This window comes from Aspergillus lentulus (genome assembly GCF_001445615.1).
Source record: "Aspergillus lentulus DNA, contig: Alt17, strain: IFM 54703, whole genome shotgun sequence".
Lineage (NCBI taxonomy): Eukaryota > Fungi > Ascomycota > Eurotiomycetes > Eurotiales > Aspergillaceae > Aspergillus > Aspergillus lentulus.
The window spans coordinates 142,759-160,703 of record NW_028322112.1 but is presented as its reverse complement, the minus strand read 5'-3'; the positions used below and the strand labels follow the sequence as shown (position 1 = coordinate 160,703).

The following is a 17,945-nucleotide window of genomic DNA, read 5'->3' as shown; positions in this document are numbered from 1 at the left end:
ACAGTCACTCTTTTTACAAGTTGCATTCTATTCAGACGAGTTTTCTTTTTCTATCTACCATTTATCCCCACAGTAGATCCTGAAACCTATCCCAGCAAATCACACCAATAAGAATACGAGGATCAACATGATGCGCTCCGTGATCCCCCTGATTGTCTCGCTTGGCTCGCTGGCTGCAGCCATCAACATCACCAGTCCTGCCGCCAACACCACCTACGCAGCCGGGTCCACTGTGACTGTCAAGTGGACCAGCGTCGATACCGATCCCACCAACTTCAGCCTCTACCTCTGGAACTTTGTCTCCTGGCCTCCCACCTATGTTCCGCTGGCGCTTGACATCCCAACGGAAGATCTGTCCCACTCCGTTCAGATCCCCTGCGACACCAACCCCGAATGGGGCTACCAGATCAGCGGCATCAACGGCACCAATGTCTACATCATCTACGCGCAGGGCGACAAGTTCACCGTCTCCGAGCCCGTCGAGCCCTGCGTCGACCCTGCCCCCGTGCCCACGCCGTCCACCTGCCCCAGCGCTGCGGCGTCTACCGTTTATGTCACGGTGAGCCCTACCGGTTCCAGCTCCCGTCTTTTCCATCCATCTTCCTCCCACGTCTCCTCCTCTCCTGCACCCAGCACCACCACCACTGCAACCTCCAAATATGTGAAGCCCGGAATCGTGCCTAAGACTATTGGTTGGTGTTCAGACTACTCCCACCCTGTGACCTTGGACAAGGTTCCCACCCCGACTGCGGCCCCGATGGTGACCCCCGCTCCTGGTGAGGGCAGCGGTGCTCGTGGTCCTCGTGTCAAGACCATTACTACGACTGTGAGTGTCGAGGCTTGCCCGATCGACGCGATGTGAGGAAGTCCGGGTGGAATCTGTTGAATGGTGCAGTCAAACTTAATTTCTTCATGCCGATATATTTTGTCAAGTATTAGGTATACTTATTAGTAAATATTGTAGGAGATATTCTATGTAACTCGAGTCGAGGTGTATTCTCACTCTAGCTAATGCTATCTGCGTAGCATCTATCCTCGGCTGTTAGGTCTCGTTCAATTCTCTTCGTATAACCCAGTGAAACTAAGGAAGCATTTGGTTCAATATCAATAGGACGCTGGCTTTGGCAGTTCTTCAATACAAGCCGTCGTAAATGTCGAGGATCTTGCTAAATGCCATGCCCCTATATTTTGGAACTTAAACGGGTGATGAGTTTCGCATGGCGGCGGAAGTCAGGCTGACGGAAAGGCTAGAGGTATTCAGGTCTTGTTTCGCGAGGTACTACAGTACTACATATTGACTCTTTTCAAAATTAGCAAGATTGCCATCCTTGCTAGGAAAACGGAGAAATGACTGTGGGCAAGGCTGGATACCACAGCCACCGTTCTCCAAGCATTCTTGGACATTCTCTGCACCAACTTAGACTCTTGGTAAAGACTTGCGAATAACAAGACAAATACAGGCTCGCCAAGATATCCACTCACTCATATTTCTGCAGAGTGCAGACAAGCAATCATTGTCGCAGAGGCTCCGTCTAAATTTGGTTGTTCTCGCCGATCGACACGAGACGGACTCTATTTTTGGGATACGAAACTGTGCCCTGGCAGTCCCTGTGCAGGAACACGAACGCTAAGCTTCGTATTATGGTTGCATCCGAGATCAGCCATCCCGACCTCTCCAAAACAGGTCAAGCTAGGATACTTGTCGATATATTTCACGAGATGCATACGAGATGGACCCTGATCAGTCCTACAGGTGGGGCCAAATATTTCCCCAAGGGCTCTCATCCTGCGAGCCATTCCTTCTCGTATACGGACACGGCTGTTTGAACTAATTTCCGAGGCAGACCGGAGTATCTCTCATTTGCCCTTATCCTTGTTCTATACGAGGATATGGATGATCACCGTGTTCATGCTCGGGTATGGGGACATTACTGGCTCTGGCGACTCGCGGTTTACATCCTTAAGAAGATCATGAATAGGAACATGGTCGTCCAGATCAGCTATATAAAGGACAATTGAATCCCTCGAAGTTGGATCTTCTCATCAGCATCAACATCTTCATCCTCATCTTCAGTCTCGAACAATCTCATCAAGACTCCTGAAATCAACCGACATCATGTTGTACCTTCCTCTCGTCGCCCTTTCCTTCGCCACCACCCTGGTGAGCGCATACCCCATCACTGGCGATGGTGTCAACTGCCGCTCTGGTCCTGGCACCAACCACCCCGTGGTCAAGTCCTACCCCAAGGGCCATGATGTCTCCATTGTCTGCCAAGCGCCCGGCACCGACGTCAAGGGCGACAAGATCTGGGACAAGACCTCCGACGGCTGCTATGTTGCCGATTACTACGTGAAGACCGGCAGCTCCAGCTATGTCACCAAGCACTGCGACGGCGGCAGTGACGGTGGCAGCGGTGGTGGCAGCGGCAGCGGCAACCTCCCCGGTCTCACTGCCACTCAGTCCTCTCACGCTCACAAGATCATCGATGAGGCGAAGAAGGAAGGCCTGGGTCGTCAGGGTTGCCTGGCTGGTATTGCAACTGGCTTGGTTGAGGTCAGCAGATCTCCTGCTCCCGTGTTTATACTCATGCTAATTGGTGACAGTCCAACCTCTTGATCTATGCCAACAGCAAGGTCCCCGAGTCCCTGAAGTACCCCCATGACGCCGTCGGCCACGACTACGACAGCGTCGGCATCTTCCAGCAGCGTGCTGTCTACTACCCCAACATCGCTGCCGACATGGACCCTGCCCGCTCCGCCGCTCAGTTCTTCGCCAAGATGAAGAACATCAGCGGCTGGAAGACGATGGATGTCGGCAAGCTTTGCCAGAAGGTCCAGGTCTCTGCTTATCCCGATCGTTATGCCCAGCGTGTGCCTGCTGCTCAGAAGATCTGCGCTGCTGGTGGACTGTAAAGCACTTACTTCTGGCGATGGGCAACAGCGCATAGAGGTCATTAGACGCTCGAATCTTCTTCTATTTTACCATTCTGGATTGCAGTTTTTGTTAGATCATGTATATTGACTCTTCTTCTATATTCTATCCTCTTGACTTTGTGATCGCAATTGATTGAATCAATCAGCAACGGCATAGCTGACCTTGGACCTGCCTGCCTTCCTCGTAATCTTCCTCACCGTAGTTAATCCACACAGATCAGTCGTATCGACATGCGTGCCTCCACAGGGATACACCTCAGCGCCAACGATATTAACCACGCGAAACTTCTCGCCAGGCGCAATAGCGACAGAACCGCGATCGGGCAGCAGTCGCTCCAGTCCCCGTCTCCGAAACTCCTCCTCATCCCACCAGTCCACCTCAACGGGCAACTTGGCGTCAATGAACTCGTTCACTTTCGCCTGGATCGGATCCTTCCATTTCCCATCAATCGCTCCCTGGAACTCACACGCCGCCGCGTCAGGAAAATGCGACGCCTTGAGTTCGTCGAATCCCTCCACCTCCTTTTCCAGGAGGTGCCGGACCGCCGCGCCGAGGACGTGGCCGGCCGTGTGGAGACGCGAATACAGCAGACGTTTATCTGCGTCTATCGTCTGTTCAACTGTATCTCCCTCGGAGAAGACGCTGGATGATGATGATGATGATGATGATGATGATGATGATGGTGTCGGATTAAACCGACCAAAATGGAGGACTTGGCCCTCGCGTACTGCGTCCATGCGCACGGCCGCGACCGTGAACGCAACTCCCGAGGCGTTGGTCATGGTGCCCTCGTCTGACGGCTGTCCGCCCCCCTGGGGATGGAAAATGGTCTGCTCTGTGATAATAGCATAATCTTCATCGGTGCCTTGTTTGAAGAGCTGGCGGTTGGATTCTTCCAGGACTGGAAAAGGGTGGATTGCCTTCACGATGGTTTGGAGATTGTGGAGCTTGGCATGGTGCTGGAAGGCGAGAAATGTGCGAGCGGTTGTGGCCATGATCACTTGAAAGTAAGTCTCAGCGGTGGTTTAACTTTATTGAATGAGAGTTACTGTGGTGTTGACTATGAAAGAGAGATGTTGCTTCATTATCTCCCTTTGCGATCTTCCCCTCGGCACAAATTCACAATAGTAACGTAATCTCCCAACAGGGAATAGCGTCAATGCTGAGTTGCTGTGTTTATTTATTTCCGTGTCAAAGAACGATTATTTTGAAGGACAGACATTTGAGATCCGATCGGTGGATTATCATAGTGGTTTACCACGTAGTAAAGTAAGTATGCTTTTAACAGTAATTCCAGGATATGGCCACATATGTCCATAAGTTATAACAAATGCCGACCATCAACAACGCGCCGATGTCGAGCTAGCAGCGAAAGAGTGAAAGCCTCCAAGCTAAAGGAGGCCCATGTGCGTCAAACGATTGCAAAGCTAGATATATCTCAGTTGTCGCATAGAGCGCAGCATCCGGTACACCCCAAACAAAGTGGCATAGATGCCTGCGCCGGCGGTGGCCCAGGCAGGGCCCTGCAGACGCAAGGACGAGACGGCAATAGGACCCGGCTGTTTGTAGGTATCCGATCGGACGACGTGCTTGCGTCTTTGATTTGAGTCTGAGACAAGTTGGGGTCATTTGGTTAACCCAGTCCTTGTTGAGGTTCACCATCAAGAAGTAGTAGCGCACCTGGAGTTTGAAGCCTCTGCTTGAGAGTACTAAACAGGGGCCTCGAGCGATGGACAATTGCTTGATACATGTTTGTAGACTTGAATCGGTGATGGAGATGAATTGTTAGCTTTGTGAAGCGGATGTGGTATTGTTCATCAATCAGTGGACACTACGGTATTACGAGCATCAAATATCAGCGGCAAGAAGACACACGTCTCGATAATAAAGAATTACGGGGGCGACTGGGGGACGATCAAGCTGTCATAAGACCCGACATTCGTGGCGTGGCGAATTTCATCATGACTTCCCCGGATTCGAGAAAACGCAATGAACCCACCATCCTACCAAGGTACAGACGCTGTCAGAAATAAATGGTTACTGGTTCGTCGACTATCCAATCGTTTTACGATTCTTCATTGTCCCGTGCGGTTGGCTCGACAGGCTTATGGTTAGCGCACTTAGATGTATACATTTACAGCTAGATGGATGTTGCTTTTGAGCTTTTCAAGGCAGTGTGGGATGGTGACCAACCAAGGTGGCTTGCAAAATGATATCGAATGGCTGTGCAGAGCCAGGGTGCAAGGGATAGTACAGGTACATAAGACATGACCATCCCCCGCCATTCTGCCATCGTTCCTTCGAACCCGCGTTATTCTCTCTAGACCTGATGCCATCATCGATCGAGCTCAGGTCGAATAGGGAACATGACGACTATCTGGCAGAAGGAAAACTTGAGCCTAGCATTCGCTCACAAACGTTGATTTACCATTCAGGAAACTCCAAATGGGGGATAAAAGTAGCGTTCAAGGGCGAGATCTCCCACGGACTGGAGCAAAAGACCCCGAAACGCGAACGTCGCAGAGAATTTCAAGTCTTCGACAAGCACATCAACCATTCCTCGTTGCCGCTTCTGGATGACAGTGTGACTGAAGTGCTTTTGGAAGAACTCTCCAGCAGCCCTTTTGCATCGCTTGCCAGAACATTGAGATACACGACGCGCGAAGATCCTTCGAGGGTCGTCTATCCCTCGTATCGTAAAGTCCCTTCATTTCCACATATAAACATGGCGGAATTGTCAGATGAGATGATGATTACTGCTGGAGTTTGCAAGTCTTCAATGTCCATACCAAGACACGCGATACTTATTGACATCAGTGGCATTGGCGGAGTCACATATGAGTGGTGCGCCCCGGAGATACGGGATGAAATAGACCCAATTACTCTCCCTTTCGAGGTGCGCCGACTATGTGACGTATTGGCTTATGGTCAGCTTTTATCAGGGATTGCATCGCATGCAGAAGACAGCCCTGTTGCGAAGTTGAGGCAGACTGCGCATTGTCTGACAAAAGAAAACACACAACCTCGTATGACTTTATGCTATCTCACAAGTGAAGCTGCTGGCATTGCAAAGCTGTGCGGTACATGTAACTAGGGACGTGCCACTAATGTCTCCAAACGCCGCCTTTTCAACATCTCGATATACACCTCTCAAGCAGCCGGGAGAACCCAGGTAGTCACGGATTGGCTAGGAACGTTCCCGCTCCACTTCGGCCCGCTCTTCATAGTGACAGTCACGTAGACATCATTGCTAAAAGTGTTTTCAATGACCACGGTGCGGGTTCCATCGGGGTTCAACGAAGCCACGGACTGGATACCGCCACTGCCAGAATATGTGTAGCTGCCACTGCCATTGAGCACAATCGCACCAGGGGGCATAAACTTGCTGAATTGCGCCATCATATAGTATGCAGTGTTGAGCGTGTAGCCTCCATTGTTGATGGTCACCAAGCCTTGACATGTTGCGCAGCCGCCAGTGGACAGATGCGGGCCATCCTGGGCGTTGGTTCCCAGAGTCCAGGCTGCAACTCCCGAGGCCCAGTTCTGCAGGGGACCCATGGTGAAGTCAGCTGCTTGATTCCATGAGCCAGATGCTGGAGTCCAGCACTCGGTCATGTATTGCTTTACTCCGGGGTTCGTGTTGTGGAACTGGCTTAGCACTGTCCAGTCAACGTTGGGAGCGTAGCAGTGCCAGGCGACCGACTTGACGTACTGTCCGGCCTGGTTAAGGACAGTCTGAGGATACGATGGGACATCTGTACATGTCAGCTTCGTTGCTGGAATATCAAAGGTAACACGTACCTGTGTTGTGGTCATAAGCCCAAATTTCGGTATTGAGACCGGCGCTGGCAAGAGCTGGGCCAATATAATTTTGGATCAGCTGTGCCGACTCATAGTCATAGACATACATGGTGGGATAGCCGGCCGAACTGAACAGTGGCTCGTTTTGGATGGTAATCGCGTCGACAGGAGCACCCAGATTCTTATAGGCTTGGATGTACTTGACAAAGTACTGCGCGAATTGACTGGCATAGCCCGTACTACCGGTTCCACCACTGGTCAGGTATCCATCATTCAAGTTGTTGTTGTTCGTATTGCCATCGATGACCCCGTTCAGCTTCATCCATCCTGGCGCACTCCAAGGAGAGCCGAGGATCTTGAGATTGGGCTGCAAAGACTTCATTGTGGCCAGCATCTTGGCCATGGCCGTTCCTCGGTCGCCCAGATTGAATCCCGACAGTGACGGATCCGCCTTGCCGCCATTGTCATCATACGTGTAGGCGGGATCACCGGACAGATCGGACGCCCCAATGGTGTGTCGCATCAAAGCAAAGTTCGCGCCGGCAGACGTCATCAATTTATTGAGCAGGTCCTGCAGCACGGAGGCAGACAAAGTGTTGAACGAGGTCACCGTGGCATCGGTGACGGCAGCACCGAACCCAACAATTGTCTGTTTGTGACCGGACGAGGTGTCGTCAACGGTCAATTGCCAGGTTGATTCAGAGCCGGGATTTCCTGCACCTTGGACGGGAGCTGCTATGGAGGACAGCTTGTAGTTGCCGGCCGAGTTGGAACAATACGCGGACGCAGATCCGGCTCGTTTCTCTGGTGTGGCATGGCTCAGGGCTGTCAAGCCAAGCAGAGCACCGACGGATATACGCATTGTCAACGAGAAGTAAGTGCTTGTCTTGATGTTGGTTATCTCTTGTTGTCGCCAGAGGCACTGATTGAGAGGTCTCCGAACAGACGGACGTATTCAAGACTTTATACCCACAGTCGGCTCATAGGCCGACACTAGTTCGGCACTTGGTTTGGCAAGAATTAAGCTATAACTCCTCCTTCAAGTGCATCATTGGCCAGAACAATCAGCGTGCATCTCTATAAGCAACACAAGCATTACCCCGGCGGAGTACGGAGCTGAAGAATACTACGCACAGGATGAGGATACCACAGTATCATGGACTAATGCAAGCCTCAAACCTCTTAGAAACCAGCTCAATGATCAACATGGTATTGATCTTCGCCGCTTAATTGATGCCGACGTCTTCAGCTTCCGGGCTTCGCCATGGCTGGAGTTTAGCTCTGATACCTCAGACGGACTCTGGACCAACAAGGCAAGGCCTGCCCCTGTAAACAAGCATTTTACCTCTCCGGTCGATAGTAAATCTATATCAAAGCGGAACATAATAGGCCCCAACCCCACCTTTTTTAACTGTATTCGTCTTACGTGAGAATTAAGGATCATGGCAGTGGGGCTGTGGGTATATACTTGACGAGGCCGTTTTGTATGGGGTATGTACTCGGATTTGCCGGGAACAGGCTCTGTACATCATCGGCTCTTCGAGAGAGAGCATAATAAATATCATGACTGCCTCGAAAGGTGAAAGTCGAAAGTTGAAGGTTGAAGCCCCCTGAAGCAGATGTTTAGCTCAGTGGTCAGTCATAAGCCTCTACGCCATAAAGCTAGCGCCCCACAGCACGGTACATGAAAACCCCCGGCCCCCGCATCTTCACCGTCTTGTCCTCTGCAGAGAGACCATTTTCCGGAAAGGGTAATGCAGAATTTCTCCATCCAAATCATCCAATTCTCAATGAGAACCTAGACACATGATTTAATATAGTACCTTACTCCCATACACGCATGGTCAACCAAGGAAGTAGAGGGAGAATTGTTTCTGCCTCAGGCAGCACGGCATTAACAAGCTAACTTCCCAATATGGTTAGCTCCTGGTACTGCCGTGCCCCTCCGATGTTGTTGCGTCAATCGAGGAGCGTCTCGTCATGGAATATACACTCATTTTCATCCCCAATTGACAGCTCAAAAGTCAGTTGCTCCCATCAATCTGCACAATGGCATCCATTCTACCTCGTACAGGCTTGAGAGCCCTTTCTGCGCTCCCCAGAGCCGGCCCTGTCTCAAGAGTGGCTTTCTCCCGCCAGCTTCTGCGCGCCCAGCCCCTCGTGCAGCCCTTCGGTCGCAGATTCCTTCCGACTGTTCCCCAGGAACAGCCTCGCCTGCGTCTTGGTTCTACTGGTAACTTATTCTCCTCCGACTTCGGCTATAAACATTCTGCTAATATAGATTCCTCCCGTAGCTCCGAACTTCAAGGCTCAGACCACCCACGGCGAAATTGATTTCCACGAGTTCATCGGAGACAGCTGGGCCATTCTCTTCTCTCATCCCGCCGACTTCACCCCAGTATGCACGACCGAACTCGGCGCCTTTGCCAAGCTGAAGGGTGAATTTGACAAGAGGGGTGTCAAAATGATCGGCCTGGTGGGTAGTCCTCTCAATTGAAGCATAATACCATACTCATCGATCATTTATAGAGCGCGGACGATCTCAGCTCTCACGGTGACTGGGTCAAGGATATCAACGAAGTTGCTTCGACCACCGTCCAGTTTCCCATCATTGCCGATCCCGAGCGCAAGGTCGCCTTCCTCTATGACATGATTGACCAACGCGACCTGGACAACATCGCCGAGAAGGGCATTCCTTTCACCATCCGTGCGGTTTTCATCATCGACCCCGCTAAGAAGATCCGTCTGACAATGTTGTACCCTGCTTCCACCGGCCGTAACTCCGCCGAGGTCCTGCGTGTGATCGACGCTCTGCAGGCTGCGGACAAGAAGGGCATTGCCACCCCCATCGACTGGACCGTTGGCGAGGATGTCATTGTTCCACCCTCAGTCTCGACCGAGGACGCTAAGAAGAAGTTTGGCAATGTGCGGGAGGTCAAGCCCTACCTGCGCTACACCAAGTTCTAGGTGGCTCCGACTCATTCCGGTCGATACAAGGGATCCAGTAGATTTGTAACAACAATAAGATTTTCATTATTTGCACCATGATATGTCAAAGTAGCCTTGCATGAGCACTGCCATCCTGGCACACCAACTTGCTCGCTTTACTAGCACTGACGATGGCTCACTTTGCAGCATGCATCGAGTAACAACAGCTTCGAAACTGTAAATTCGATGGATGTTACCAATTGCTCACGCCACTGGCGTTCCGCAGTTATGTGTGCTGTGTCACTAATCGCTAATGGCTGGCCAAGTCAACCCCAACTTCGACCCTTGCAGGAGGATTTCGCACCACCCGTTTCCGGGCCGCAAGCGGGCTGACGGTCGCACAGCAGTTGTCATCGCAAATGGACAAAAAGTTATGAGGCAAATCCTTCGCAAGGGAAAACTCTCAGCGGCCTTCGCAGTGTCTATAGTAGCTTGGTGTGAAGATTCAAGATGTCTGGAACGTATAGCAACAGTTCGGTCCAGATACACCGAATTCTTGAGCAAACCAGGCACATACAACTGGGCGATACATCAAGTAAGACGACTTTAGCTTCTATCCCGGGTAGGTGAGAGCAAGCTAAGTATTCCAAAGGAAAGATTGCGTCCGCCATCAGACCACTGTCGCAAATCAGGGACCTGATCGAGGTCTTGCAAAACCTGGGCCACGTCCGCGAATCATCTGCTCTAGCCGATGTGCTTCGCGTGTGCACCCAACCGCAGGATCTCGGTGGGCTGGGTCTAGACGATGCGAGCGATCTCTCGGCGCAGCAAGAATCAGAAGTTCTGTTCCTCGTGTCTGCTTGGCTGGAAGCGCTTAATTCGGAGGATAGGTCCAGATCGATGCCTGCTCCTCTGCCATCAAGGCCTCCAGGTCGGCGCGGGATGACTCTAAGCGAGAAAATCTTTGCGTTGCACGACATTGCTCATAGGGGTTGGGTGGCTCCTGGAGATTTGATTCGGGTCGACGTCGATTGGGTGATTGCGTCGGAGGCATCATGGGCCGTGAGGATTGACCACAATGATTTCATCTATGCCGCTAAGCCAGTTCATTAGGGCATGGAGACTACGTACAACGACCTAGGCAAGCCTGGGATTCATCGTAACGATCGCTTCTGGCTCGCGGGCGATCATGTTGTAGATCCTCGCATCCGAGATGTTCCGAAAGTTCGCGCGCTGATCGATGCAAGTGAGAGGGCAAGACGAGTGTTCAAAATGACCGAGTACCAGGGGATGAACGTTGGTCAAGCATAGTCCTTAGCCCCTGGGAGATGCTAACATGGTTTAGTATACCATCCTCCACACTGAGTTCTACAGGGAACGAGCGCAACCTGGCATGCTGATCATTGGCTCCGATTCACATACATGCTCCTCTGGCGCATTGGGATGTATGGCGATTGGTCTCGGGGCAGCAGATGTGACTTTGCCCTTGGTAACAGGCGAGACGTGGTTCAAGGTTCCCGAGTCCATCAACATCCGCCTCTTGGGTGTGCCAAAGCCTGGGATCGGTGGAAAAGACGTTATACTATACGTCTTGCAGCAGCTGAAGAGAAATACTGTCGCTTCGGAGAGAATCATCGAGTTCTCTGGTACCGGTGCGCAGTATTTGTCGGCTGATGCTCGGTTTGCTATTTGCAACATGACAGCGGTACGTCAATGTGTTTCCAGACGTTATGTCTTGCTTATTGAAGAAGGAACTCGGTGGTATCACCGGGGTATTTGTGCCTGATCATGTCACGCGCGACTTCGTGGACAAAAGACGCTTGAAGCAACATAAGAATCTCATCACTTACTTCCGACCCGACAACGATGCGCAGTACGCCGCAGAGCTCGACATTGATCTTGGAAATGTCCAGTCATTCTTTGCTCGGTACCCGAGACCAGACGATGTGGTCCCTGTCTCTGATTATGCAGGATTGCGGTTGGATGGATGCTTTATTGGAGCTTGCACCACAACCGAGGAGGACCTTATTCTTGCTGCTCTTTTGCTTGAGCAAGGGCTGAAGAAAGGCTATCGGCCAGTTAAGCATGGCAAGAGGAAGGTGGTGCCGGGGTCAATGCCCATCCTGCGCAGACTACGCGAATCATGCCTCACCGATGTCTACGAAGCGGCGGGTTTCGAGATTGGGGTACCTGGCTGCAGCTATTGCGTCGGCATGTCGGCGGATCAGGCTGCTCCAGGAGAAGTCTGGCTCTCATCCCAGAATCGGAATTTTGAGAATCGCATGGGCAAAGGTTCGTATGTGTGCCGCTCCAGCATTCTTTAGCTGAACGATGGAACACAGGGTCAATAGGGCATCTAGGCTCTGCTGCAACTGTCGCCGCATCCTCATTTGAAATGAGATTGACCGATCCTCATGACTTACTTTGCGGGCTTGATTGGGAACGATGGATAACCTTGCGCGTCTGTTCTGGACTCACAGCGAAAACGGGCTCGCCTTCTCATCCGACCTTTGTTGAGCCGAGCGGATCTCGTGCTCTCTCTCCTGAGAGACTTGAATCAAGTATTTTCCCCGAATACACGCAAGAACCTCGGTTTCCTGGAACGCTGCGCGGCAAGGTACAGCTTTTAGGTGATTTCATCGACACAGATGCGGTATGCTCAAATAATTACTTGTATTGGTTTGCTAAGCTACGCTTGACTGATAGCATCCATAGCTAGCACCGGCTGAATTCTTGATGGACATGAAAACTAATGAGCAAATTGGTCTGCATTGCCTGCAATACACCCATCCATTGTTCCGCCAACGAGCCGAAGAAGGCTTCAACATCGTTGTGGCTGGTCAAGCCTTTGGCTGTGGATCATCACGCGAACAGGCCGTCATGGCGCTGCTTGGTGCGTGATACCACTATCACACATACCTTTGCTAACAGCATTCAAGGCTGCGGCATCGAATGTGTGATCGCGAAATCATTTGCCTTTATCTTTCAACGGAACATGCCCAATCTCGGCCTGTTGGGCATTACCATGCCTAATGAGTCGTTTTACGCCGCCGCCAAGGATGGCTCCGAGATATCGATTGACCTCCGTGCGCATGTCATCCACATTGATGGACTCCGCTTTGAATTTGAGTTGAGTCAGATGGAACAAGAACTGTTCCGCCACGGTGGCATTACTTCTGCCTTTCGAAAATTCGGGAATAGCCTCTTTGAAGAGCTCACAGCGGCGAAGAACGTTGGGACAAGCCACAAGAAGAAAGATTGTCATGCACCTAACGAGCTGCAATGGTAATGATATCATGCTTGGTCTTGAACCATCTCATTCATTTGACCAGTCTATGCCCTAAAAGCAGCTGAGGTAGTGGCATTGGCAGCTGAAAGTAGCACATTCCTTTCCTTTTTCCATTATCAACAGATAGCATTTCAAGAGGAGCCACCCAATGCACTTGACAGAATTCATATGACTGTCTCGGGTTTCTTACTGATTCAGAGTTGTTCTCCACACTGTGGGTCGGCCAAACTGACATGTCTCTGAGTTGGTGTCGGGTATCGGATATCCAACCAATCAACGGTAGTCGATGACATCCTCAATAGAAACAATGCATCTGATAAGGATATGCCGGATATAACTTTGGCTTTATTTGACAGAAGTTCCTGGTTCAGTTAAGTGGCAGTTGTGAAGATCTTTTGCCTAGTATCAGACTTAATCCATATGTGGTCAATAAATCGCTTGACCCCGAGAGTCATCAAAATAACCACTCCAACGCTTGCCCCATCCTCTTTCAGCATTAGGATGTCACATTCCGCCACGGTGACACTACATGAGGTCAAACATGAACATTTACAGGCAGCCCAACCCTCTTTCAGGACACTAGCCCTCCCGGAAAGTGAAGATGACCCCAAAATTCGTGAGAAATATCGCCCCTTCCTCCTGAATCCTCAGCAAGCGGCTGAGGATTGGGCCAATCGCTTGGAACTCGACACCGTGCTGGACATGGCGGAGAAGGACCTCAGGACGACTCAGAAACGTATCAAGGTTTTAGTTTTGTACGGTTCCCTGCGGAAGAGGTATGGATCTGTTGACATGCAGTAATCCCTTCAAGCATCCGAGGCTGACACGTCGCCAGATCATACTCGAAGCTCGTAGCCTTCGAAGCCAGTCGAATCCTCTTCCGACTCGGCTGTGACGTCCGAGTCTTCAACCCAGAGGGGCTACCGGTCAAGGACGACGTCCAGCATACGCATCCCAAAGTCCAAGAGCTGCGCGAATTGAGCACATGGAGCGACGGTCATCTCTGGGTGAGCCCCGAGCAACACGGCAATCTGGTAAGTTCATCATCAAAAAATCTTCCAGAGCATTACTGATCCCTGCTAGACTGCCGTATTCAAGAACCAGATCGACTGGATTCCCCTGTCGACCGGCAGCGTTCGACCCACTCAAGGTCGCACGCTGGCCATCGCCCAAGTATGCGGAGGATCCCAATCGTTCAACGCCGTCAACTCGCTTCGGATCCTGGGCCGATGGATGCGCATGTTTGTGATCCCAAATCAAAGCTCAATTCCAAAGGCATACACGCATTTTCCGGATGCTGGTCAACCGGGAGACTATCATCTCATGCCTAGCGGGAACCGGGATCGCTTGGTTGACTGTATGGAAGAGTTTGTAAAGTACACTATCTTGATGCGGCCTCATTTTGATCTTTTTGCGGATCGATATAGTGAACGGGAGGAAAGGCGATTGAAACAAGCGGCGCAGGCGGCCTAGCTCGGGCCCAATGCCATGTAGAAAGAGATAAAGGTACGGCCGCGCTGAACATGTATAAAGACATAGACCTTGGGACGGATGTCCTCGATATCACAATGATATACCCAAGCGGCAGCCAAACGAATGTGGTCTAAGGAAAATTAAGCCGGCAGCCCCGGCATAGAATGTAGCAAATGCGGTGACTGTCGCAAAGGCTCTCCACACTTATTCATCAGACGGCTGCCACAGGATACTTAGTAGTCAAGAGGCAAGAGACCATGAGCAAGGAGTGCTAGCATCACAGTGAACAAGACCAGCAGAAAGGGGACGTTTGTTTACAATGTCGCCACAGGAACTATCCCCTTCGTATTGTGCTTCAGACCCTATGCTCGTTGGATACTGCCCTACGGAAGCATCAGAACTTGGATATAACAACTTAAATTAATACATGATCAATTAATGAAACCAAAAGTGCTGGTATCTCTTGCAAACATGAACAGACACGTCAAAGTAGAGTCATCAGTCGTCAAATATCGCTGCCGTAATCCTCAATTACGACCGCTGCTCTTTGCTGGACGAGCCTGTAAGCCAGTTTCCAGCACTCTGGATTCCTCCAGAAACTGAATTTCCCACCGTCTGTGCCCCAGAGGTGACACTCTGACCAGCACCCTTGGCTCGGTCCACCACGGGGTCAGTGACGCCGCCAAGCGGACCGCCATAAGAGCCATTCTCGTCCTTGCCGTTTCTCTCCGCGCGGTTGATCCCTTCTTTGGAGATCATGTTACCGACAGGGGCAAGGAATCCGTTCTCGCCGAGCTGGTTGCCGACCAGATTGTTGACGTCGTCTTGCACCTGGTCGACCTGTTTGATGCCGGTGACTTTGGACTTGGACAGGGTATCTAGTCGAGCTCATGTTAGTCTATCAGATGTTCAAGGGCAGAACGATCCAAGATGATTGAGACAGGGACATTTTCTTACCTTTTGTGACGTATGAAGCCTTGTTGTCGCCCTTGCCGAACCATTTCAGGTACTGCTCCTCGAGCCACGGCATCCACTTCTCATATTGGTCATTGTATGCCTCTTTCACCCATTCGCTAAAGGACTGCTTCTGCTTCTGGTCCTCGGGGAGGTTGTCATAGAAGTGTCGCTTTTGCTCGTCCGTATGGGTCTCAGCACCGGTCTTTTGGTTGAGGTTGTCCATGTTGTTGCTGTATTGGAAGGAAATATCGGTTCTGTGTCAGTGATAAGCTTGACGCTAAGAGGAAGTTTGTTTAAAAACAGATATTATCATAGGACTAAGATCGCGATAGCCTTCTATATAATGCTGGTCTGGGTATGGCTGTCCGCCACATGGTGGGCCAGCACCATGACGTGTGTGGATCTCCATTAGATCAATCACTGCTCGGCCCTTGCTGGATTGCGTACTGACAAGGCCAAGGCTCGTTTCCTTAGTATCAAGGATGACATCTCGTTGGATCTCAAGGGTTGGCATTTCTGGATGGCCATTTAACGTGACGATCCCCGCGGGTCCTGACGTCATGGAGCCCTGTCTGGTGAATCTTTTGAAACGACCACCTTCGATGATATGATGTCGATATACACAAAGGCTGACTTCCAACTAGTTGATCAATTTACGTATATTACATAAATTTATGTTGATGTCATATTGTGCTTGGCATTATTGTTTTTGAATAATACAGATGAAGGCGCAACTGTCACTTGGCTAGCCCTTTAAAGCTGTTGATAAAATCACTTGCATGTCGATCATAACTTTGTTTCGTTGAGATCTCGATTTCAGACTTCAAGGGCTAGCTGACAGTTTGTTAAATTCGGTTGCTGTCTCCTTCTGCCCAATCTTGCTGTCCGCACGACCGGCGAGGTCTCTGGCTGCTCGTTCCCAGTACACTTCTCCCGAGGGCAGCAGCGTTTTCGTTGGCCATGCACTAAGTATGCAGGGCAGAAAGGAGAAATATATTATGTTGATAGACCCGTCGCTATCTTGATGATAATCATAATACTTTGAATGAGCCAAGATCCGGGAGGCTCGATCCCGAATGTGAGCTGGACACTGCTACATTATGAGGCTATCTCAGAAGACCTGTTTGCTCATTTCGAGCCAGTATTGATCCACGAAGGACAGAACTGGAACTGAGCACTTCGGAGAGTACCGACTGGGGATGGACACTGGACAACCTCGCCATGTCAGCCTTGCCAGGGGCACAGCGACAGCTACCGAGTTCATTCGATGAGCCTGTGCTGTTGCTGCTAGCTCCGCCTATCATTGACCATTCTTTGCCAAAATAATATACAAGGTTGCTCCACCTTTACGAGGTCGACAGATCGTGCCGCCTTTGCGCCAATCGCTTTGCGAGATGCGTCGACTCGAGATATAAATACCCCTGGATACGAACGGTGGAGATTACTGATATGTCTGCCAAGACAGTATTATTGCCTCTTAGGGCTTCATTATGCGGCTCTGGCCTGATGCCCACAGCCTCAACACTTACATGTGATTTATTGGGGGAGCAGTTATCATTGTATATAAGACTCCGTCCAGAACACAGAATTGGAAGAGCAGAACATTACTCTTCTCATATTCACCACCACTTCTTTCATTAAACTTTGTTCATAATGAGATTCCTTCCTTGGGCTGCTGCCATTCTCTCGGCTGTGTGCGTTCAGGCAAATGAATGGCACGCCTACTACCGGCTGACATCCGATGCATATCAAGCCAAGTTCAATGATCTTGTCGGCCAAGGTTACCGACTGAACTCCGTCAGCGGCTATGAACGCAACGGCCAGCCTAACTTCGCCGTCATTTTCGAGAAGAAGTCTTCAACGGCCTGGAAATCTCACCATGGCATGACTTCTGCCGCCTACCAAAAGAAATTCGACGAGTACCTCAGCCAGGGATACCGTGTCGTCCAGGTCAATGGCTACACTGTCGGCGACGACGCTTACTATGCTGCCATTTGGGACAAGTCACCCTCCGCCGGCTGGGTCACTCGTCATGGAATGACAATTGAATCGATGCAGAAATATTTCGACGAGTACCTTAAACAGGGCTACAAGCTCACTCATATCAGTGGTTACGAGCTCAAGGGCGAGGAGCGCTTTGCTGCGGTTTGGGAGAAGACGAACGACCATATCGCCTGGCTCTCTTATGCCAACATGACTTCTGCCGAATATCAGTCGCGCTTTGACAAATATGTGAAGGACGGATATCGCCTGGTCGACGTCGATGGATATCAGGTAGACGACCATGTTTACTATGCGGCCATCTGGGACAAGTCGGCCTCTGGTGCTTGGGTCGCCAGACATGGATTGGATTCACCAAGCTTCCAGGCGGCATTCGACAAGTATAAGAAGGAGGGCTATGTTCTTCGCGCTTTCAGTGGGTACAATTCTGGAAAGGAGGATCGCTATGCTGGTCTTTGGATAAAGCCATAGGTTGTACTTTGTCTCTTAGGACGATGCCATATAATTACAAGCTTTTAATATAGAATAAATTATCAACGGTGCACCATTACTAGGATATTC

General features: G+C 50.7%; 8 protein-coding genes across 8 annotated transcripts; 5 read left to right on the top strand and 3 right to left on the bottom strand.

The window, feature by feature from the left end:
- Positions 1-127: 127 nt before the first annotated feature.
- ALT_9090 (GPI anchored serine-threonine rich family protein) lies at positions 128-862 on the top strand (the record flags this gene model as incomplete). The annotated part of the gene is made up of 1 exon (XM_033562707.2): positions 128-862. One exon carries the CDS (start codon positions 128-130, stop codon positions 860-862), a length of 735 nt encoding a protein of 244 aa, XP_033418598.1.
- Positions 863-2,116: 1,254 nt separating this feature from the next.
- Positions 2,117-2,913, top strand: ALT_9089 (uncharacterized protein YraJ; the record flags this gene model as incomplete). The annotated part of the gene is made up of 2 exons (XM_033562708.2): positions 2,117-2,554; positions 2,605-2,913. 2 exons carry the CDS (start codon positions 2,117-2,119, stop codon positions 2,911-2,913), a joined length of 747 nt encoding a protein of 248 aa, XP_033418599.1.
- Positions 2,914-3,072: 159 nt separating this feature from the next.
- Positions 3,073-3,930, bottom strand: ALT_9088 (putative alanine--tRNA ligase; the record flags this gene model as incomplete). The annotated part of the gene is made up of 1 exon (XM_033562709.2): positions 3,073-3,930. One exon carries the CDS (start codon positions 3,928-3,930, stop codon positions 3,073-3,075), a length of 858 nt encoding a protein of 285 aa, XP_033418600.2.
- A 2,155-nt stretch (positions 3,931-6,085) lies between these two features.
- On the bottom strand, positions 6,086-7,598 carry ALT_9087 (glycoside hydrolase family 30 protein; the record flags this gene model as incomplete). The annotated part of the gene is made up of 2 exons (XM_033562712.2): positions 6,086-6,690; positions 6,737-7,598. The coding sequence occupies 2 exons, from the start codon at positions 7,596-7,598 to the stop codon at positions 6,086-6,088; spliced, it is 1,467 nt and encodes a 488-aa protein (XP_033418603.2).
- Positions 7,599-8,785: 1,187 nt separating this feature from the next.
- On the top strand, positions 8,786-9,703 carry ALT_9086 (peroxiredoxin; the record flags this gene model as incomplete). The annotated part of the gene is made up of 3 exons (XM_033562713.2): positions 8,786-8,969; positions 9,031-9,212; positions 9,266-9,703. The coding sequence occupies 3 exons, from the start codon at positions 8,786-8,788 to the stop codon at positions 9,701-9,703; spliced, it is 804 nt and encodes a 267-aa protein (XP_033418604.2).
- Positions 9,704-10,174: 471 nt separating this feature from the next.
- acoC (putative aconitate hydratase) lies at positions 10,175-14,426 on the top strand (the record flags this gene model as incomplete). The annotated part of the gene is made up of 11 exons (XM_089600537.1): positions 10,175-10,290; positions 10,357-10,726; positions 10,778-10,960; positions 11,010-11,369; positions 11,416-11,956; positions 12,016-12,317; positions 12,380-12,557; positions 12,604-12,949; positions 13,529-13,729; positions 13,789-13,987; positions 14,037-14,426. 11 exons carry the CDS (start codon positions 10,175-10,177, stop codon positions 14,424-14,426), a joined length of 3,186 nt encoding a protein of 1,061 aa, XP_089455034.1.
- Positions 14,427-14,957: 531 nt separating this feature from the next.
- ALT_9084 (uncharacterized protein) lies at positions 14,958-15,606 on the bottom strand (the record flags this gene model as incomplete). The annotated part of the gene is made up of 2 exons (XM_033562716.2): positions 14,958-15,304; positions 15,384-15,606. The coding sequence occupies 2 exons, from the start codon at positions 15,604-15,606 to the stop codon at positions 14,958-14,960; spliced, it is 570 nt and encodes a 189-aa protein (XP_033418607.2).
- Positions 15,607-17,036: 1,430 nt separating this feature from the next.
- On the top strand, positions 17,037-17,855 carry ALT_9083 (uncharacterized protein; the record flags this gene model as incomplete). The annotated part of the gene is made up of 1 exon (XM_033562717.2): positions 17,037-17,855. The coding sequence occupies one exon, from the start codon at positions 17,037-17,039 to the stop codon at positions 17,853-17,855; it is 819 nt and encodes a 272-aa protein (XP_033418608.2).
- Between the last annotated feature and the right edge of the window lie 90 nt (positions 17,856-17,945).